Source organism: Aspergillus karnatakaensis, assembly GCF_047715665.1.
Source record: "Aspergillus karnatakaensis strain CBS 102800 unplaced genomic scaffold BJY04scaffold_31, whole genome shotgun sequence".
In the NCBI taxonomy this organism is placed as follows: domain Eukaryota; kingdom Fungi; phylum Ascomycota; class Eurotiomycetes; order Eurotiales; family Aspergillaceae; genus Aspergillus; species Aspergillus karnatakaensis.
In genome coordinates this window covers 240,931-262,215 of record NW_027395743.1, presented here as the reverse complement: position 1 = coordinate 262,215, position 21,285 = coordinate 240,931, and the positions used below count along the sequence as shown (strand labels likewise).

The following is a 21,285-nucleotide window of genomic DNA, read 5'->3' as shown; positions in this document are numbered from 1 at the left end:
CATCATCTAGATTCACGCGAATCACAATGCCTCGTCCAGTTACTGAAGTTGTCACAATCCCCGTACAACCCGACGAGAACCTTGAGCAAGCCATCAAGCGTCTCAAAGCGATACTATCCAGGCAGCAAGGATTCCAGTATCTGAAATGGGGTCGCTGGGTGCAAGAGATGAATAAAGTCCAGCTAATCATTGGTACATCTTGGAGTTCTTGCATCACACTGCATATTAGGCCCATCCCTGAATGGAAGATACACAGGCTAATCACGACTATCAAGGCTGGGATGACATCTCCTACCACGAAAGATTCAAGCAATCCGATTCTGACTCCACTGCCGCTGAAGCGGCCCTCAGACCGGTACTCGCTGGTGCACCGATGAGCTTCCACGTCTATTTCGACCCCATTGCACTGGAAGAGATCTTGGAAGCCCCTATTGTTGAAGTGGCTACGTTCTTCTCGGTGCCGGAGGACTACTCCTACGAAGCCGAAATCTTCCTCAAGCTACTTGGCTCATTCAGAGGAGGTCTCGGGTTTCTCCACGCTGACGTCGTTGAGAATATATCTGCTGATGGAAGCGATCCGAAAGGCAGAGGACTTTTTGTTCTCCTGGCATGGGCCTCTATCGATTTGCACGTTCAGGCGAAGGAGTCGGATGTGATCCAGAGTAACCTGCACCTGATCAAGGGTGAAGGGAAGACTAATGAGATTGAATGGCATTATGTCACCTTCACCGAGCCCTAGCGACGTTTGATGTTTGATCTTGCTCCATTATGTTTGTATCATGAATCTGTCAGACAATAGAATATCAACCCTGGGTCCTATTTTGCGTACATGCCCAGGGCGACACCGAGTGACTGAAGAACAAAAATAAGCCCAATGAGATGGCCATTAGATACATAGTGTATTGTTGTTGATGTGCGCAGCTGTCTAGAATCTCGATCCGCGTGTGATGTACTTCGTCCGTGGACTATTGCTTCACCTGCCTGATCCATAAGCCGGAATATCAGCCCCAGCTGCGTCTATACCTTAAGTCTGCCCTGATTTCGATAGATAACAGCCGACGAACTCAACCAGCCAATCAGGGGAAGGATGAATCTGTTTTCCTCAGCCGCAATGCCGGTGAAAATCTGGCCTCGTAAGTTACCCCTCTTCAGACTCGTTTTCGACCTTGTCAGCCACATACACACCAATGGCATCTACACCCATCCAGCCCAGTTGGGCACTGGAAAGAACGGATGTCCTTGCAATCCTTGACCAAAGCACACACCATCTGACAGACAGTTCTGGGATGCGCCCAATCGAGATGAAATTCCGGGATTTTGGAGAGACAGGACACGCGGGTGACTACCAGCTGCTTAGTGCGCCTGCGATCAGATCAGAAATGGTAGAGTGGTGCAATCAAGCTATTCAGGGTGGTGATCTGGAGAACATGGACGCCGTTTTCTCGACCCTGCTCACCTGCAACTTCCAGACCGCACAGAGGGCGATTGCTGTGGATGCGATTGTTGATGGGGCCTGTGCGCTGTTGTCTCGTCTCCCCTTGCACCCTCCAGAACTAAAGCTGGAGACTGGAGATAATGGTTTGAACCTGCCGGAACAGGACTGGGGCAAGCTTCGAGTCTTCTCCAAGCCGAGCACAAACATCGTCCGCATTGCGCTATTCCTATCAATGGAGCCACAGACCGCGTTTGGACTGACCAGTGACTATGCGGATACAATTGCACGACTGCTGGACACCGCGTCAGAATTGTTTCAGGTGTCGGCCACTGCTGAGGATAAACGTGCGTGCTTCATATTGCAAGCGTTCCTATGGGCTGCCTGGCACCAGATAGTCATGCTGCAGCTCTGGTACGATGCATCCAGACAACTAAGCATTGGCTACTCATTTGAGCGACACAATCGGTTAATCTCACGACAAATCCCGACCGTCATGCCAGCTCGCGAGACTGTGGAGCAATTGCGACCAGAATACATGTGCAAGTGGGCTTTTGAGCTGCTTCGATCCGATCTCAGCTCCGTCCCCCAGGACTTCAGGGCACTGTTCGAGATCTATGAGCGTCACTTCGGCACCCGCACTGCTCGTTGCAATCGTGATGTAGGGTCCGACCGTCGGGGAAGGGTGTGCGATGGAAAGGCGCCTGGTAACTGCCAACGCTTCGAGTCGGATGATGTGCAAGTCCAATCCGCTCATGACTCAGGATGCGCCCGGGAAACTTGCAGCTTTCTGACGTGGGATGAGGCGTCGTATATGCAAACCAAAGGTGCCAGAGCAATCGACTGGGAGAAGACGGATGACCGCCATCTTCGGTACTGTACTCTGACAGAGAATAACATGGCAGTCTCTCATGTATGGAGCCACGGTCAAGGAGGCCGACCGGAGACGGGATTCAATATATGTCTTCATCGAAGATACACGATGATTGCACAATCACTTGGCTGCACCTCATACTGGATGGATTCACCGTGCATTCCTACCGATGACGACCTGCGCGACGAAGCGATCGGTCAGATCAACGACAACTTCATTCGGAGCAAGGTCACCTTGCTGGTCGATCGCGATCTGATGGAAATTGATATCCATCCGTTAACGCTACAGGCAGAGGAAGCGATTCTGGCAACCATAGTCGTGTGCGACTGGAATGTGCGAGGATGGACACTTCTCGAGGGAATGCGTGGCCGGACGAAGCTGCATATTCTCTGCAAAAATAACCGGGTGATCTCCCTCATGGATGTCCTGACTGATGTTACTGCGCGCAGCAATCTTTCACTTGTATCAGCCTGCTTGGCTATACATCATTATACTCCGACCCAATATCAACTAAGTCAACTGCAGCTGGACGAGCCGGTCAGCACCGAACAGGCGACTTGTCTCCTGAACCATCGGCATGTCACCAAGGAAAGAGATCTGATCGTGATTTGGAGCCTGGTCTGCGCCTCAAGCAAGGTGACGAAGAAAGCTGCGGACTTTTGGGCGTGCACTGTTGGACAGTCATTGGCGACCGGATTCCTGGTGTCTGGTGCTCCCCGGATCCAGTCTCCCGGCTTTAGCTGGGCGCCTGCCCGGCCGAACGTCCTTCCCTCAGCAGCCAGTACCCCAGATGAAAAGCAATACCCGGCGTTTGATGGACAAAATAGCGTGGCTGGTAGCATTACCTCTGAAGGTCTGAAAGCAGAATGGCTGGTGTGTCGGATACGGCGTTCAAGAACCCTTCCACTGTGGTTCTCGTTGCAAAGCTATTCCGGAAATGCGGCCTACTATCGAGTGTACAATGCGAGTGCGAATGACAAGATCGATCTCGCCTGGCGGGTTCATCTCCGGACAGTCATCGGGACTCTCCTCAAAAAGCACCGCTGGGTTGCACTTCTTCAACCGGCCCTTCGAGATAGAGGGGGGACGGGGGCGGTTGCCCCTCCGCGGCCATTCGCATACCAAGGGGAAGCGCAAGGGCCCTTGTTGGTTGTCGTGTCATCAAGTGATGGGGAAAAATGGGAGTGGCAGTTTGTTCACGAGTGGGATACCAAGTTTCAGCTGCCGGAATTTAGTCTGGAAGAGATTCTGATAGTCTAGAGCAAGCGGTGGCGGCTTTGACGCCGTGATTAAGACTAGCTCTTAGCAGTATGGATAAACTCATAAGGTTGAACTATTACCTTGCCTGCGTTGGTTTGATAGGTAGCGTAAAGCCAGTAACATCTGTTCCACCATCTTGTTTATCGAAGCAGTGGGCTCTTTAAGAGCACCACTCCTCTCCGCCATCTGTGCAAATCTCTGGGGATTGACATGCAAGCCTTGGCTCTCGCTTAAGAGTGGTGGACTTCATTATCGCCGACTGTTTCAAGCATGTCGCGGGTGGTTGTATACTTGACACGCCCGAGCTACCCCTCAGCGCTGATCTCTAGCCATATGAACAGCGATGAGCCCTGCTCAGACCCCCAGAAATCCTGTGTGAAACCAAATTCTCTTGTACTCTCCCCCGTTAACAGCCACCATGCACCTCTCCACCATTGCGACGGTGCTCTCTGCAATCTCAACCGCTTCGGCAGCATTAACCTGGTCCTTGGAGAAAGCCGCAAATCCAACCGCCGACCAAGCAGACGCCTACGCATTAATTGAGGCTGCTCTAACCGCCGCAGTGGCCCGCCATGCTCGACTAGGCGACGCCAGCAAGACGCTCTACGTCTATTATGTCCCCGGTGTGCCAACGGCAGAAGCCAGCTACGACGGCACCATTCGGTTCGGCACCGATCGCACATATCTGAACGAGCGCACTGCTCTCCACGAGATCTCGCACACCCTCGGAATTGGTCAGACGGCAGCATTCAACGAGCGATGCGCGGCCAACGACTGGCCTAGCGCATCTGCATTGCTCCAATCGTGGGATGGCCCGGATGCCATCATCAACTGCGGTGGCGGTCACATTTGGCCCTATGGGCTGAACTACAATGACGAATGGAGCGAGGTAAATGGTGACCGGCATGTACAGCTCATCAATGCCATGCTGGCGGACGGGTTGTGAGTGGTACAGTGACGATGGACGTGGTGGTTGACAAGCTCGAACAAACAGTCTTTTGTGTATATAATCTCGCAGAACATATATTCGTCAGCAACGTTAGGCTTACACCGTGGCTGATGTAAAGCCAAAGCATTTGGGTTTCCGTCGGAAGGGAGCCGACGATGCCGACGGTCAACAAATATAATACGGGACTCATCAGTTTTCTGACTTATTGCTCGTTCAGTCTCATATTCTACTCTCCTGATCTTCAGCATGTCCCACTCCTCCAAGATCACCGCGCGCTCCGTGATCGACGCCTTTTACACAGCCGAAACGGAGTACATGTCCGCTCCTCCTACTCGTCGCGACTTCTCCGGCATTGCAGCGACCCTATCACCCACCATTCGCCTCGAGCAAACCCCCGCCCTCCCCTACGCCGGTACCTACATTGGCCCTGATGGGTTTCAAGAGTGGACAACCCGCATGGCGCACTACTTCGATGTGGTGGATGTACAGAATCCCGAGGTGTTTGAACGGCCTGGGTCAGATCGGATTGTGGTGTTGTCAAACGTGCATCTCCGCGTTCGAGCAACGGGACAGGAACTGGACTTTCCGTTCTGTCAGGTTATGAGGATTGATTTGGATGGAGGTGTTATTACTGAGATGAGGCCATTCTATTGGGATGTTGCTGCTGTCAACAGGGCTGTGGGGTTTGATTATACTGCTTGATCATCGGGTTGTTCCCATTATATATATCTGTCCCGGCCTTGCTTTCTCGACAAGGCAACAGCACTTGTAGTAGATAAAGCATTGCACAATATGTCTCAACTCTGAGGAAATTGAAGAAGAATTCAGCGGAGACTCATAAGATGGGAACATGCGCAGTATAACTACTCCGTAGCTGAGTTATACCTACTGATATGAGCACGTGACTAGCGTTCGGTCGGCATCGTCGGCAGCTTCCGCGGGAGCTCCTCCCCCCTCCTCCTCCTCCTCTCTTCTCCTTTCACTTCAATTCCATCATGGAGCAGCTGCATCGAAAACGTCGCAGGGTCATCGCCGCCTGTCTTACATGTCGAAGCAGAAAGTCTCGCGTATGGTCTCTTCTACTATTCCTGAATCTTACTGACAACACCCCAGTGCAGCGGTGGGCGGCCGGAATGCAGCAGATGCAGCGAACTCGGCCTGGCATGCCAGTACCCCTCGGTCGGGACCACCCACGAGCCCCCCCTAAGGGCCGGAAATGTGTAAGGAAGATATACCTCTATTACACCAACCTCTTATCGAACCCTTCCTAGGCAGCTTCTGGCCCTCGAGGACCGCCTAAACCAGGTAGAGTCTCTGCTCCGCGAAACCACCGCGAAAAGATCGAGGACTGAGGTTGACGAACCACACCATCGGATGATCCCAAATTTCGATACCCCTTACGACGGTCCTGCCCAGAGGTTCAGCGGCTCGGATGACGCCACTGATGGCATGGGTCATTTCGTCTTCGGCAACGAGGAGGATCGCGCATACTTTGGTACGCACTTCCATTCTCTAGTCTCTCTTCTCTTGCTCAGCTGGCCGTAGGCCCATCCTCGAACATCGCATTTGCTTCGGACCTGTCTCGCGCCTTGAAACGCTTATCGCGCAACCGTGGCGAGGTACTAGTGACCAGTCATGCTCCTCCAATGCTTGACATTCATGTCGCCCAAGTTTCTCCTCCAACCTCGCCCGTTCTTCAGCCAGTAGCTCCCTGCCCGGCTACCTCCGGAACCCAGAAGGGACTGTGCGCCAATTCCATCTTCTATCTCCCACCCGATTTGGAGACCACTGCCCTGATCGATCGTTACTTTGCAAACACAGGCCTACTCTACCCTTACCTCCATGAGGAAACGTTTCGGGAGACCTATACTCGCTTGAAAGATAATCGATCCACCACGCGTCGCACCTGGCTGGGTCTTTTGAACATGGTTCTCGCTCTAGCCACACAGACATCCGAGTCAGATGCAGGCGAGAAAGACGACCGGGAAGCTCAATCGCATGCGTATTACCGTCGAGCCAATGGACTCTGCGCGGAGTACATAATCAGAGGGACGAGCCTGGAGATTGGTGAGCTCGCCCAACCTTGGCCGATATGTCGTTAACTCGGAATAGTGCAGTATCTGCTACTGGTCAGCCAGTATAAGCAAGGAACCCGGTCTTCCATTGAAGCGTGGACAACACATGGACTGGCAGTGAAAGTTGCCCTGCAGCTCGGTCTTCACTCGGCTGAATCATCTAAGCGTTTTCCTGCAGTGGAAAGGGAGATTCGAAAACGGACGTGGTTTGGGTGCATCGTGCTCGATCGGTACGTGGACAACGACACGCTGGGTATGAAAGCTTACCGGTTTACCCAGTACCTTGAGCACGGCATTTGGAAGGCCTGCGTCAATTCCGGAGCACTACTCTCGTCTTGAACCTCCAGTGTACTTTGACCTGATCGAGCCACGTGCAAGGCAGGTGGAGGCCCGTCAACGTTGTCGCTACAGCACAGACTTCTTCAATGCTACAATGTGAGCCCTCATATCCAATAGGGATATTACTGGCTAACGACATAGCACAGTCGTCTATACTCCATTCTAGGACAGGCAGTTGATCTTCTCTATGATGGAAACCTTGGAAGCGAGGAAAGAATTGCAAATTATGAGCTGATCTCCCGTATCCTACGTATGCGACACTTGTTGCAGGAATGGCCCCGTGAGCTCCCTGCACACATGGCCCTGATAAGTGCAAGTAATGTCCCCTCTCAGCTTGGAAAGAATGCCACCATTGACCGATTTCGTCTTGTACTCACTCTGCGCTTTCACAACCTTCGCATCTTGGTTCATCGAGTCGTACTTGGCCGGTTATGCGACACAATAGGCGACCATGATGAGCAGAATCAAGAGACGTTGGCGCTGCAAGATATCAGCAGGAGCACAATCCAAATTACTTTGGAGTCAGCGACAGAAATCATCAATACAGTTCGGGGCGTAGTGGGGTCTCAACGCCTACCATACGGGCTACTAGGTGTTTGGTGGTTTACTCTATACTATAGTATGCCCTGGCCCGCTTGCTATTCACTACTACAGGCCCACTGACAAGTGATGTAGCATTTGATGCCGCCTTGGCCGTTTTTGCTGTCTTTCTCTTGGCTGCTCGATCCACGCTGGTCGCTATTCCGCCCCCGCATTCCCTATCGTCGCTGAAGCATTCCTTCCTCGGTTGTATCGACGCCCTTCACCAACTAGATGAGGAAAATGGTACCATTCAGAAGTGCTGTCAATGTTTGGACCGGCTGGCCGAGGTATGGGATATTATCGGTATAGTCCCTCGCGTCGCGCGGTTACCGAGAATTTATGCTAATCGCGCTGTAGAATCCACTGCTCACATCCCATCTTCGTCGAACCCGCAGTTGCTGCCAGACTATTCCACTCTAGGTGTTCTCGACCAGGATGCTTCCTTCACGGACTTTACCTTCATGACGCACGAGTTATTCGATGTAACGGATGGGTTTCTGTCGAACCAGAGCATGTAGCCATCAAGCGTGATAGCGCAATGCATGCATTGAGTTAGCCCAATTGTCGAGTTCGTTGCTAAAGGATTCAAGAGCGCCATCATGATCCACAGGGGCCGGCATCAGATGAATGCAACCTTGGAGGTCGGAGACAGGGTATTTACACCCCACCCTCAACCAAGCCAATGTGGGCGCAAAGTGAAAGGAGTCTACAAAATGTTTCAAATGCTTCTAGAAACTGTATTGGACGCGCCCGACTGCTGTTGATGTTTGGAGTTGATGAAGACGGAGCAGGCAAGGGGGTATGGTGGAAACAGTACGGCACTGTGATCAGTCGATCATTGCCTGTGGCGCTGACGGCGTGCCTTAGCCGACTTTGCACGGCGGGGATAGCTTCGGTCACCGGTGCTCAACCATCGCTCCGATCACGGCGATCAGACTAGACTGAGTCGCGTGCGCCCCAGTGGAGGAGGAATGAGCAAATGACAGTCGAGATATACCAGCCAAGAGGGGCGGAAACAAGCCTGAATCGTGCAACGGTCCGCAGATCTTCCTTGCAGTGGGCGGAGGAACTGGCTGGCGCCTTAGGTTGCCGCACATGTTGTTTTTGGCCCCAAAGGACCACGGAGTACGTTACATTTTGCTGCGAGGGACTCCAAACGCCAAGTTTCGTGATGTCAATGGCTGCTATGGACTATACTCGGTAAAGGGACCACTGTGGTGCACAAGGTCCTTCAGGAGATAACCATCATGGCGATCACGTCTATATAAGCCTCTCACTATGCCTGCCATGTACTGACTACAACCAACCACTCTCTCAAGCATCCGGCATTCTTTTACCAGCTCTTCTACTCTCCGTCCCCATCTCCATCCGCAATGGCTGAAATCATCCAAGCTATCGGAGTCGTCTCCGGAATCCTCGGTATCGTCAACTTTGGAATCAGCAACTTCAAGGATACGACCGAGCCTGGTTCCACCATTAAGCTCGCCATTGCTCTTGACGGGGAGCCTGGAGGCACCACTGACGCTGGTGGAGATCTTCCAGACGTGTAAGTTAGATCACCCCCGAATCCGATCTTGCTAATCCCTGGAAGGCGCGTCTTCAACAATTTCGGGGAGTTCAAGGGCATGGTTGCCGATCCAGGGCACGTTGATGACGGTAGCGTCGGGACCATTGAGATTGACCACGAGAACCAGGGTGTGTACTCTTTGTTCTCCGCAAACAACGATGCGATCTGCATTGCCTGGGCGACTGTGAGCTGGTCAGAGGCATCAGGAGGCAACAAGTTCGCCGTGTCTGGTGACTATGGCGAGGCGTGTGGTGGTACCTGGTTTGAAAGCAACATGTGGACCGACACCGACCAGTCCTACATGCCCAAGTGTTTCTGGATCGATGCCAACGGTGACCAACCCAAGACCGGCTTCCAAGTCCGCTGGCCTCGATTCGCTGCCAAAGAATTCGACGAGGCTAACACCGACCCTGCCAACATCTGCAATGATATCGACTTTGGCTTCCGTACCGAGCAGGACCCCAGTGTCGTCAACTTCTGGGTCCCAGGCAAGCAGCGCCGAGAGCAGAACGACCGCCGCATGCGCGCCCGCCGTGAGGTTCGTGCCCCCTGGACCGCCTCCCAGCTCGTGATCAGCGACAACAAACAACACTCGGCCAACCGTCTCTGCGACTCCGAGACCTCAATGGGCCCTGACTTTGCCCACACCGGCGAGAGGGTCTTCTGCGACATGGGGGCTAAGATCAAGTACCCCTTCTGCGACGAATCCAACAACGGTACCACGACTTGCTTCGATGCCGAGACCCAGCACCTGACCGGTACTGAGGAGCTCCAGCGCCGCGCTATTGAGAACCCTTACGCTAGGGTCCGTGACTGGCGATCTTAAATGCATTCGCCATGGCGCTTGCGACCGACATTCTCCGTGGATGATGTGGAACATCCACCTACTCTTGTATATACGCTCTGCCATCAGTACTATAGTCGAGTCTTCACTGCAGGTATCGTGCTTGATTAATGTATATATGAATTCTCTTTCCGAAATATATTTAGCTAGAACTTGTACAAACAGCCGGGTAGTGTAATTGATGATAGTAGACTAAGCGCTAAAGATGCAAGCGACAGCAACCTTCTCGGTAAGATCACGTTAAGATCGCTAAACAGCACATTAAACTTGCATCGCCTTAGACCCCACGAAGAACATTCCTCAGGATGCAGGAAACTAGGATCGACAACGAATCGGTCACCCCGTATGCATGAGCAAGATGGCCCCCACGCGGCACGCGTATCAGATGAAACCAAGGGTCTACGTCTCGTCTTCCACCTGCGCCTCAGAGTCAGTACCTGCAGAAGATGGGAAATGAAACGAACACCCCTCTAGGACGCGGAGCATCTCTCCATACGGCAAGCTCCGGATAACAATCGTGCCGTGGTGATGGCACGACTTTGGCAACCATCAGCCATGAATGACGCACCACTCTGTATATTTGGCCCCTTCTCGTCCCGCTATACGGTCCTGCAGACTATACCCAAAAGCGCTCCTGCTTTTCAAGGTGGGGAACCGGCGTCCACCTTCGCGAGTTAGTCTGTAGCATGATCCCTCTATGGCTTTCGGCCCCCAAGGATCGTCGGATCGGCGACGTTACGCCGCGAGACTGAACCAAGTTGAATGATTTCATATAGCTAATCTGATAACCTTGAATGACTTGAGGCCGGTAAAATGGCCGCGTCGTGGGGGCTACACTACTAGCCAGCTTCAAGAGATTCCAGGCTGGTGTTGTCCTCTCGTGATAGGCAGAACGGATAGCGACGATTGATTGGGTCTCCGTACTGCAGAGGCGACGAAATTCCATGATGACGAGTTCTCCGACTTGGGATATGTCGAGAATCGGGGCGAAGTATTGGCCCTCTCTGCATTGCGGCCTGTGATCAGCGGTACATCACGAACGTGTTTGTTGAGCCAGGTGGTATAGTGTGCTTGTAAACAGATCGTCATCGATGGTAGGATGGGAAAGTAATCTAATTGCAAAGGACACCACGGCTTCACCTGGTGCGTGGCCGAGGGTCTGCATATCAGTGCAGTCCGCGGTTCGGAGAGATCTCTCAATGTCGTTTCTGGTCCTCCAACCATCGAACGGAGTCAATCCTTCTCTTGCGTTTATTCATATCGTATCGTCCTGTCTATTGTACGCCGCCAGATGCTGGGTGACCGATGCTAGTCGGGCTGATGCTCCGTTGCCCTAGACGGTTTGGCAGTACTCTAGAAGAATAACTCGCCACAAGGTTTAAATTCTCTGATACTCATGCTTCCCACTGTGACATTGCGCTTATACCTAGTGACAGCGTCTGGTCCCTTATTGTTGGAATCTACATTTGCCTTACCATGATACCATCAGCGCTGGCAGACTTAGAGAGGTCGATTTAAACCGAAGGATCAAAGCTGTTGAGAACGAAGCAGGCTCGGGCTGATTTGCGTCCGACGTCACCGCTAGTCCTCTACGGATGGTCACAAGGTGATGCCAAATGATAACAGTCTGGGCTCTCCTGGGGCAGTGCATTAGTACCGGCCCTACCCTTTCGGCGACCTGTATCCTGCCTGGAACAAGCGTTCTCTAAGGTCATCCAACCCAGCTCTCCTAGAAACGGTCGGCAGATACCACGCCGAGGAACATCTGTGCCCCAGATGACAGAAATTGTCCCAGTACTTCGCATAACTCAGTGCAAGGATGTTCGACACTAGGTCTCCACGGCCCTGTCGGTGAGCGAGAGCCAGCTCTACCATAGCGCGCAGTCCAAAGCCTGCTGCAACAGAGTACTGGCTCAGGATAAACCTGTGGTATTGCCGGACATTGTAGTAAAGCTGAGGGGAGTACTTTCAACATGGTGTATCATCACCCACTCAAGTCCCCGCACCAGCTACAGTGCTTCACAAACGGGGTTTATCCATTACCACATACTCATTTGCTGCCTGGTACGCCACATCAATGCGGGGTATGCGTCATGCCGTTGAATTCAAGCAAATCTGCGCACCGACAGAGGTCAATCTAAATAGATCTTGTTGCATTGCCCTATTTCTCCCCACAAGGCAATGAAGCAAGCACGACTCTTACTGCCCAACAATGTGAACATGACAGACATGACTTTGACTCCGTATCGCCTGTCGTAGACTGTCCTTGAACAAGTCTGAACACACTAGCATATGTATGCGACAAGGCAGAACTCATTCCGATTTTGGCTTCCTGCAATACGAGCTCTTATATGAGATGACACAGTAACAGGCATTGAAACGAAAATATTGCGTCCTTCTTTGGAGATTATTGGACACGGCTAAGAGCCGGAAGGATGTTTTCTTAGAACCCCGTTTACACACATCCGGATAACAAGAATAAAGTCTTTTAACTCGGCTTTGCTCCCAACTGCCGAGACAGAGAGTGGCACTGGCCAGTAATAACAGAGATTATCAACGGAGTTACTCCGGTAGTCGAGAAGCAGTGATCACAGATCCTAGACCCCACAGGAGGGTTGAAACGGTCAAAGAGCCCTATAAGATGGGTTGGATTGAATGCTGAAACGCTCCAGATCGGATACCCCCCTCGGAGTGACTACTACAATTCGGCACATACAGGCAGATCAACGACCTGATTTAAAGCATTTACCGCATCGTAGTGATATTGCACGCTTCCTTTCTGATCCAGTCTCAGCAGAGCTGCTGGCAGCTTATCGTGGTATCCCGCGCTCCATGCAGTTTGTGGAAACCTTATTCATTGGAATGCCATTTATACCTCTAAGTTCAATAAAGGCCGGTGAATAGTTAAGCCAATACAGTCAAGGTAAACGAAGATGAATGGATGGAGGGGAACAAATCTCGGTATGTGTGTTCTAGAAGGAGATTCGGCAGTTGACCGGCCTCGGTTGGTAGGCCAAAGTCACAGGTCCCGATGGTTGACGTATCTGCAGATCTGAAACAAGCTATTCTTCATCCTCGGCGCTGACTGCCATCGATCCACTCTATCCAACCAAAAATTGGGCATTTCTAAGATGGGTCAATCCGCCGAACTGCGCCAAGTGTAGGGCTTGGACCACAGGAGGGAACATATAAAGAGGGTGGTGGGGATGGGCTGCCAGAGCCAGGACTCAGCTTCAAGTGACCTGGCTGCTCTATTCTATTTCCATAGCATTTAGTCCAACGCTTTGAGATGAAGACGTCGGCTTTTATCGCAACCGCAGGGCTCATTGCTTCGGCAGTGGCCTATCCGCAGTACCTCGAACGCCGCCAGCAGTGGGAGCCTCAGGAGTGGATAGCACCTGGATCGGGAGACTGTGAGTAACGATTGAGATACACATGCATGCAGCTTTAACTCAATCAATGAAGCACGAGGACCTTGCCCAGGCCTCAACACCTTGGCCAACCATGGCTACCTCCCTCGCAACGGCAAAGCGATTACCCTCAGCATTCTCCAGGACGCCATGCTCGACGGATTCAACATTGAACACAGCGACGCGACCCTTCTCTTCTTCCAGGCGATCCGGACAAGCCCCAAGTATCCATGGACCACCAGCTTCGATCTTGCTGATCTTGGCCGACACGGTATCCTCGAGCACGATATCAGTCTGAGGTAATAGCACTGCCTGTACTCCAGAGAGAAGAAAGGTGCTAACATAAACAGCCGCTCCGACGCCTACTTCGCGGACCCCAACCCGTTCAACGAGACCGTCTGGGCCGAAACCGCCTCCTACTTCACGACGCCCATGATCACCGTAGAGCAGGTTGCAAAAGCCCGCATGGCGCGTCTTGCAACCTCCAAGCAGACCAACCCTGAGCATTCGCTTTCTCTCCTCGCCGATGGCTTCAGCTGGGGCGAGTGTGCGTCGTTCTTTGAGATCATGGCAGACGGGACCACCGGGACGGTGAACAAGACGTTTATTGAGTACTGGTTCCGTGAGTTACCCATTGTAATGTTTAGGATCGCCCTCTTCGAGTCTGATAATTCTCCTCTTTCTAGGAAATGAGCGCATGCCTACCGAAATAGGATGGCAGCGACGCACCACCACCATGCAGGGGTCCGAGCGCCTTAAGTACACACGCTTGCTTATGGATGCTGCTGGTGTTTGAGGAAGGCATGTTGAGACAGCCTCCTGGATTTGTGCTTTGAGCTACAGGGTAAGAGCCACGATATAAGGTAACGGCAGGTTCGTTTGTGCCGTGCTCTTGAGGAAGCGACCAGAGCAAGAGATGGGCCAAGAATTATAGCTCACTGTTTAGTTTATTCAGCCCATTCGTATAGGGGCACTTGAAAATGAAAATGAAAATGACAAGTTTGCCACGCCGCTTCATACGCGTAGCACCTACAACCCAGTCTCCTTATCCCCGATCACCAGTAGTTTAGAGGTACCTATTTAACTCAATATACCTCATTCTAAACAGACTCCATAAGGGGAGAGGATAAGCACCAGATGGCTGTCTCAGTGCCATAGTCAACGCCTAGCCATGACAGGACAGGCGATATATAGTCTGATGTATCATGGCTGGAGATCCGTGGTCTTAATCATAAGATGCAGAGTAATATACACGTGGATTCTGGCACGTATCAAATTAACTACCCTCGCGTATCTGTGCGTTTCCTGCTACTAGGTTACGGCTGTCTAATCCACTGCCGAGCTACGAAGCCGAGGACGTTGCAGGCAGGGACAGGCCTGTCTATGTGAAACTCCGCATAGGACAGTTTATAGGGTGGCAAGGCCATGGGAACGTAATGCTGGGAAGGTCACAGCGTCATAGCCAATTGTGCTACTATTATCTTGAGCGGACATACGAAGAGACGCAGATGGCGTCGTGATGTCACGTATATATATTGTCCAGACGCAGTCTCGACCACCAATTAAGCCCACGTAGGTAGCAATCCTACCTCGGTCACTATCCATGAATTAGGCGTTGACAACCTGTGAGACCGGAAAGTAAACTGATCTGGCTATGAGAGTATTCTGTTACACGGTCGAGGTATCTAGACTCGCAAGCGATGTCACCTTCACTCGGTCTTGACAGCACTAAGTCACACGGAGACCCGACTCGCGGACAAAAGGTCCGTGCCCATTTGGTCGGAGAATAAATGCATCAATCCGTCAACAGATCGTGCGCTGGCGTGCGGCGAGGATTATTCGGGGTAGAAACCCCGCAGCGAGCACTGTAAGTTTGCTAGCTATTACCCACCAATCATTGTATGGTCAGATGGGTACCGCATATTCTCCAGGTGCCAGAAATCCTTGTTCCTACTCACGGAGGATGCTCTGGGCACATTAGAAATCCTCACCACGTTTGGACCCCAGGCAAACTCACGAATCCCTGCGTCACTCGTATCTCCCGATTGTCCTCGGGACCGTCCTCTTGACTCCCAGCGGTCATGTGAACACTTGGCAGGGTCAGTTCATACTCTGCTTCGAGGGGCTGTTGACTCCAGGTCGTTGTTTGGGTTATAGAGCGCTTTCGACGGCTTGAGCGGGCACTGCGACTGTACGTTGGTGTGTATCGTGAGGCGTCTGTAGTGTTGTTTCGGGAGAGGAAGGTCTTGAACGGAGGAAGGCAGCCGACTATAACCGCTAGAATGTATCAGCGACAAATGAATCGAGGAGTAATTATACTGGGACATACAGATGGACGACTCGGCAATACCCCAGACAGCCAGACCCACCTGGTCGCTGTAAGCCTGGCCGGTGATATTGACCGCTCGGACCACTGCAAAAGCGATGATAATGGCCCCCAGCGAGAAGACAATCCCAAGACCGACCTTTTGGTGGAATGTAATTGTTGTTGACCACACGATGCGTAGGGCAACCCCCATGACTACCATCGTAAGTTATGGCACCGAGTCAAGTCAAGAGACATACTCATCAGGTCGGAGAGAATGTCGACGGCCGTACTATATGATATGGCAATGACGGACCCACGCTGGTCAATCGGCTTGGTACATTGCGCTAGATCCTAAGCTCAGCTGAATAGCATTGGGCCAGGTGAGACTCACCAAACTTGAAGTAGTCAGAAGGAGGGTGGCAGGTGAATGCTGAGGATATCCAGCAGCCAGCATAGGAATCAAGGCAGAGTACAACCATTCCCCACCACCATCGTCGATAGTGCGGTAGATTGTGTGTCATCGTCCAGAAGAGTGCTAGGAACGCTCCTTTGACACTCCAGAGAACAGACACCAAGAGACCAATTATGACGAACTCGTAGTGAACGTACATCAGCGCATGATAAATGATGTCACCGGACAATGGGGTGAGGGCGATATAGTAGAGATGCGGCGTTTGCAGGGTCTGAAGGATGGCATTGAATAGCAGAAACAAGAGCGCAAGAAGGACGAAATAGTCATCTGCCAGGAGTCGTTTCATGCGAGTGAGGCGAATGGCCAGACGACAGCCCGTGAAAACAATTCCCAGTCCAGCACCGATCCAAGTGACAGTAATCAGACCAGACTCGGAGAGATGAGTCGCCACGCCTTGAGGAAAGAGAAAGTTGTCAAGCTCTGAACTCATCGTAGCAAGGTCATATTGAGAGTTCAGGCGCTTGAGAAATGTGACGGCCTACTGTTGTCGGCCCAGCTGCATATTTGAGCACCTTTGCTGACAGAATACGTATCTGCAGTGCGTGCCCCGGCATGGGCAGGCTGCATCGGGATTCCTCGCACGGACAGGCTCGGTGTCGTACTTGATCGCGTAGTCGAGGTGAAACAGGACCGATTGTGAGAACCAGTAAGATGATCAGATGAAGGATGTGAAACCCAGCGCCCGATTGGTGAAAGAGCATTCGTTACCCTTGCGGGAGGACTTTGTTCAGGAGCATTCCACCAGAAAACTGACGGGTCGATCAGGGGACTTGAAGGTTTTGTTGGAAATGATATCGCTGCGCCGTACGCAGGAACGATGCAGCCCAGCCGTTGTCCTGTTGTTTAAATTCGTGGCCTCCCAGCGGAGGCTTGAAGAAAATGATTCGTTGCTAAATCACATTCTCCGTCATGAATCTGCTGTTGAGCGGTTTAGCCCTGTTTGGTTTCATCGGGGTATCTGCTGCGCGACCGGGGTGCAAATGTGTCGGTGCTTCCACCCTCCGGTCCGAGTTATACTGACAGATATAGACCCCAGGCGATGATTGCTGGGGCAAGATTGACTGGAAGAGCTTAAACTCGACCGTGTCGGGGAAGCTGATACTCAACACCCCGCCAGCCGCCTCTTGCTATCCTGGCCCTGAATACGATAAGGTGGAGTGTGCCTTTGTCAACTCTCAATGGTCGAACACAAGCTTTCAAGCAGATCAGACAATAGGGTACTCGTATCCTCTCCAGAACAATTGCCCAGTAGTTGATCGAGGTGCGGGACAGCTACCATGGGGAGGGTGCGGACTCGGGCCTTCTCCGGTATACACCATCAACGCGACAGACGTCAATAATCTCGCCGCGGGCATTGCTTTCGCGCAGAAAAATAATGTGCGGCTTGTTATCCGGACCACAGGGCACGATCTGCTGGGGAAGTCTATGGGATACGGATCCCTTCAAATTTGGATGAGACACTTGCGTAACGGTATAAAACACCAACCGCAATACGAGCCATCCGAGCTATGTGCTCGTGGTAATTGGACGGGTGCTGCGTTTGTTGTCGCAGGGGGCTATGTTTGGGATGACGTGCATCAAGAGGCGTTTGCTCGGGATCTGATCGTCGTCGGGGGAGGTGATCCGGTAAGATTTCTCGCCAATTCAGCAGGAGACATATATTGACCTCGAAACAGACTGTGGGGGTCATCGGGGGCTACATACAAGGGGGCGGCCATTCCCCTGCCACCCATGACTTTGGTCTGGCAAGCGACCAGATTCTCGAGGCCCAGGTCATCCTTGCCGATGGCTCGATTGTTGTAGTCCATGCTCCCACCCTGACCTCTTTACGGCCATCCGTGGCGGTGGTGGAGGAACATACGGAGTCGTCGTCTCTATTACCGTCAAAGCGTTCCCGTCTACACCAGTTGTTGCTCAGTCTCTCGTTATTGTCCCCAAGTCAAACTCTAGCCTCAACCCACTCCTTGAGGCTCTTACCGATGTTTATTCTTCGTACCCTGTCCTTTCCGACACGGGATTCTCGGGGTATGGCTCCTGGTCCATCAGCGATCCAATCACCAAGTACGGGGATTCGTCGTCTGCGGGCTATCAGCACGCGCTAGCTGTGTTGAACAAGCCACTCAATGAGGCAAAGACAGCTTTTGACACCTTGTTGAACAAGCTCTTGTCTCGTGACCAAGTCACCGTTGACGTGCAGTGGTTCGAGTTTCCATCGTATTCAGCGTACTACCGCGCCATGTCCGGGGTGCATCAGCCTACCGGTGTTCCTGAGTTCTCTATGGCATCTCGTATGTTTGACAAGAAGGCTCTGACATCCGACCGCAAGGCTCTCCGCAGAGCTGTCGGGACTCTGGCAGGGAATCCGGCAGAAGCCACCATCAACCAAGTTCTGTTTGTGGGCGGAGGAAAGGTGCTGGAGGAGACGGAATACAGCGGTGTAAACCCAGCCTGGAGGCAGACATACCTTGTGTACATTGTAGCTCGTGCATGGCTGGAGATCATCGGACCTCACGCTGCAAAGGCCATCCAAGCTGATATCACCCACCACAAATACAAAGCCATGCGAGACTTGACTCCGACGACAGGTAGTTATCTTAACGAGGTGCGTGATTTTTGTTTGCTGTGGTATTTCTTGCGTTTCTGACACTCGACAGGCTGATCGGAACAATCTGTGGTGGAAGGAAGACTTCTATGGGCAGGAGAACTATGACCGTCTGGTCAGGATCAAGGCGAAATACGATCCAAAGGGTGTCTTCTACTGCCCAACATGCGTCGGAAGCCCTTCGTGGAGAGAGCGGAAATTTGTAGGCAGGGCATATGGCCCTCTGTGTTCGGTATAGTTCTTCTGCCTGGGTGAATGCCGACCAGCAGGATGTCTTTGATTTAGAGCAAGCATGAGCAATCGGGCGATACCAATCAAATGAGCCCTCTGGATCTGTAGAATGTAAGAGATTGATCCCTCCCGAGGTGGTGGTGGTGGTGGTCGAGGTGAGAGCGCCCGGCAACGTCCGGTGTGGTCGGGTCTTCCCAATCCGGTAGTCCGGAGGATTTCCCCGCACTTCCTCATTCTCATTGAATCCTCCTCCTCCTCCTCTTCCTCTTCCACCACCTCGCATCATGGAATCCCACAACAATCCTCTACGGATTGTTCCCTACCATAGCCCTTCTCATCCGAGTCCACGAGGGAGACCACCCTCCAAACGGTCCCGCCAAGCCCAGGGCGCTACGAAGATCAAACATGCCTGCACCTCTTGCCGGGAGTAAGTAGCTCCCTCCCATTCTTGCTGCCATCTAACTAACACCTCGCAGAAAGAAGACCAAATGTTCCGGACATCAACCGTGCGTACGATGCCAGCACCAGAACCTTCCCTGCCTCTACATTGCCACCACCGCGCACACTGCCGAACAGATCGCAAGCGACGATCCCACAACTGCTCCCGGTCGAAGTCCCAGCCAGCCACCACAAGGAAGCCTCTTGAGTCCACTGAGTTCCACCTTAGAGGAGCCACCCCAGAAAGACCAGTATGGACATTATCATGGGACTGCGTCGGGTTTCGCCTTCCTACAGTTTGTGAAGACCCGACTAGCGAGCCTACCCTCCATGTCACTAGACTTTTCGGACTACCCTCTCGGCCCCCTTGGGAGCCGACCGGGATTTCTCCCTCCAAAATCCATCGCCGATACACTACTGCGAGACTATTTCGATTTCGGTCTCACCACTTCTCGCTTCGTCCACGAACCGACCCTGCGAATCTTGTACGACAGGCTATACAGCTCTCAAGACAACGTCGGATTGAGCCCGGATGAGCGCGCTCTCGTTTATGCGGTTCTTGCTTTGGGCTCTCATTACTCAAGAACCGAGAACGTCTTTTGTGGATTCTCCGCCAGGTGGATAGACCGCACACTGTCTCCTTATCCTTGCTCTGCTTGCTAATATCTTGTGATTTAGCTTGCAATTCTACGACATGGCGCGACACCAGGTGGACAACGACTCGACCAAGGTCACTCTTAGCTCCCTACAAGCCCGCCTTCTAATCAGCCATTACCTCCTCAATCATTCTAGAATGCACGACGCGTGGTCATCCTTTGGCATCATTGTCCGTCAGGCACAAGCGTTGGGACTGCACCGCCTTTCAATCGGCCGTCAGATGCACCCTATCACTCGCGAGTACCGCAAGCGGGTCTTCTGGACCATCTACGTATATGATCGGATTCTGAGCAGCATTTTCGGTCGGCCCTGTGCTCTACACGATGATGACATCGACCAGGAGGAATGTGCGCTATTAAATGACCAAGATCTAGAAGATCCCGACTGTCTTGTCCGCGACCGTAATGAAACTTCCTTTTGTAGCGCCGCCGCCTTGATTCATTACGCTCGATTGGCTGGAATCTTAGGAGACATCCTACGTGGGCTTTACAATTCCCGAAGCAAAACACAAAGGCTACACAATTGGAAGGCGACCGCGTCCGATCTCCAGGCTCAGCTGCTCTCCTGGCAAGAGAATCTCCCCACCTACCTAGACTATGTCTCACTTCCTTCATCCGCGATGTCAACGATGATACAGCGGCAAATGTGTACTCTGAAGCTTACCTCCGCCCACACGAGCCTCCTTCTCTTTCGCCCATTTCTGCTCTATTCTGCTCAGGCCAACCCACAAATCCCGGACGATCTCAAACCGTGGTTTGCTGAATGCAGCGATCAATCCGTCAAAGCAGCTCAGATGGTCATCAAAGAATGCCAATACCTTTACGACCGTGGCCTTGTCTCTCGCGTGTTTTGGTTTGTCAATTACGTTCAGTTCGCCGCGATTGGAACCCTTTACATGCAGTCGTGTCTCTCGTCGGACCAACGTGATGTCCGCCAGACTGCAGATAGTGCTCTTGCTCAGTTTCCAATTGGCGTCGTGGGCGATCTTATTGGGCAGAGGTATCTCGAGATACTGAAGGAGCTACAGTCCATTACTAGAGGTTTCAATTTGGAGAGTGACACACACCCGGAATTCAGCTTTAATGCAGATCTCAGGCAAGATTTTTTCGCCTTCGACAATCTTCTCATGAATTATGGTGATCCGTGGGGAATAAGTACAGACACAGTACCCTGGACAGATGCATACCCGGACGAATTAATGGACTAATGGACTCTGGAGTTCCATCCAGTCAATAACACGCAACA

General features: G+C 52.3%; 10 protein-coding genes across 10 annotated transcripts; 9 read left to right on the top strand and 1 right to left on the bottom strand.

Moving 5' to 3' along the window:
• Positions 1–26: 26 nt before the first annotated feature.
• Positions 27–739, top strand: BJY04DRAFT_219359 (antibiotic biosynthesis monooxygenase family protein; the record flags this gene model as incomplete). Its single annotated transcript, XM_073716575.1, has 2 exons — positions 27–192; positions 276–739. The coding sequence occupies 2 exons, from the start codon at positions 27–29 to the stop codon at positions 737–739; spliced, it is 630 nt and encodes a 209-aa protein (XP_073570178.1).
• Positions 740–1,111: 372 nt separating this feature from the next.
• On the top strand, positions 1,112–3,566 carry BJY04DRAFT_228641 (HET domain protein; the record flags this gene model as incomplete). The annotated part of the gene is made up of 2 exons (XM_073718887.1): positions 1,112–1,137; positions 1,214–3,566. 2 exons carry the CDS (start codon positions 1,112–1,114, stop codon positions 3,564–3,566), a joined length of 2,379 nt encoding a protein of 792 aa, XP_073570177.1.
• Positions 3,567–3,984: 418 nt separating this feature from the next.
• Positions 3,985–4,512, top strand: BJY04DRAFT_219357 (uncharacterized protein; the record flags this gene model as incomplete). The annotated part of the gene is made up of 1 exon (XM_073716574.1): positions 3,985–4,512. One exon carries the CDS (start codon positions 3,985–3,987, stop codon positions 4,510–4,512), a length of 528 nt encoding a protein of 175 aa, XP_073570176.1.
• A 249-nt stretch (positions 4,513–4,761) lies between these two features.
• BJY04DRAFT_219356 (nuclear transport factor 2 family protein) lies at positions 4,762–5,217 on the top strand (the record flags this gene model as incomplete). Its single annotated transcript, XM_073716573.1, has 1 exon — positions 4,762–5,217. The coding sequence occupies one exon, from the start codon at positions 4,762–4,764 to the stop codon at positions 5,215–5,217; it is 456 nt and encodes a 151-aa protein (XP_073570175.1).
• Positions 5,218–5,510: 293 nt separating this feature from the next.
• Positions 5,511–8,029, top strand: BJY04DRAFT_219355 (transcription factor domain-containing protein; the record flags this gene model as incomplete). Its single annotated transcript, XM_073716572.1, has 9 exons — positions 5,511–5,582; positions 5,629–5,735; positions 5,787–6,010; positions 6,061–6,582; positions 6,628–6,820; positions 6,870–7,025; positions 7,076–7,548; positions 7,605–7,814; positions 7,869–8,029. 9 exons carry the CDS (start codon positions 5,511–5,513, stop codon positions 8,027–8,029), a joined length of 2,118 nt encoding a protein of 705 aa, XP_073570174.1.
• Positions 8,030–8,668: 639 nt separating this feature from the next.
• Positions 8,669–10,072, top strand: BJY04DRAFT_80531 (uncharacterized protein). Its single transcript, XM_073721111.1, has 2 exons — positions 8,669–9,057; positions 9,103–10,072. The coding sequence occupies exons 1-2, from the start codon at positions 8,885–8,887 to the stop codon at positions 9,902–9,904; spliced, it is 975 nt and encodes a 324-aa protein (XP_073570173.1). The 5' UTR covers positions 8,669–8,884; the 3' UTR covers positions 9,905–10,072.
• Positions 10,073–13,482: 3,410 nt separating this feature from the next.
• Positions 13,483–14,128, top strand: BJY04DRAFT_219353 (uncharacterized protein; the record flags this gene model as incomplete). Its single annotated transcript, XM_073716571.1, has 3 exons — positions 13,483–13,631; positions 13,683–13,954; positions 14,019–14,128. The coding sequence occupies 3 exons, from the start codon at positions 13,483–13,485 to the stop codon at positions 14,126–14,128; spliced, it is 531 nt and encodes a 176-aa protein (XP_073570172.1).
• Positions 14,129–15,109: 981 nt separating this feature from the next.
• BJY04DRAFT_80460 (uncharacterized protein) lies at positions 15,110–16,656 on the bottom strand. The gene is made up of 5 exons (XM_073721109.1): positions 16,032–16,656; positions 15,898–15,984; positions 15,662–15,853; positions 15,350–15,609; positions 15,110–15,300 (listed from the first exon to the last, which is right to left on the bottom strand). The coding sequence occupies exons 1-5, from the start codon at positions 16,540–16,542 to the stop codon at positions 15,283–15,285; spliced, it is 1,068 nt and encodes a 355-aa protein (XP_073570171.1). The 5' UTR covers positions 16,543–16,656; the 3' UTR covers positions 15,110–15,282.
• Positions 16,657–17,021: 365 nt separating this feature from the next.
• Positions 17,022–18,952, top strand: BJY04DRAFT_208169 (isoamyl alcohol oxidase; the record flags this gene model as incomplete). Its single annotated transcript, XM_073713954.1, has 5 exons — positions 17,022–17,096; positions 17,142–17,738; positions 17,789–17,852; positions 17,885–18,714; positions 18,767–18,952. 5 exons carry the CDS (start codon positions 17,022–17,024, stop codon positions 18,950–18,952), a joined length of 1,752 nt encoding a protein of 583 aa, XP_073570170.1.
• A 41-nt stretch (positions 18,953–18,993) lies between these two features.
• Positions 18,994–21,278, top strand: BJY04DRAFT_80486 (Zn(II)2Cys6 transcription factor). The gene is made up of 3 exons (XM_073721110.1): positions 18,994–19,372; positions 19,422–20,000; positions 20,062–21,278. The coding sequence occupies exons 1-3, from the start codon at positions 19,230–19,232 to the stop codon at positions 21,245–21,247; spliced, it is 1,908 nt and encodes a 635-aa protein (XP_073570169.1). The 5' UTR covers positions 18,994–19,229; the 3' UTR covers positions 21,248–21,278.
• The last annotated feature ends 7 nt before the right edge of the window (positions 21,279–21,285 follow it).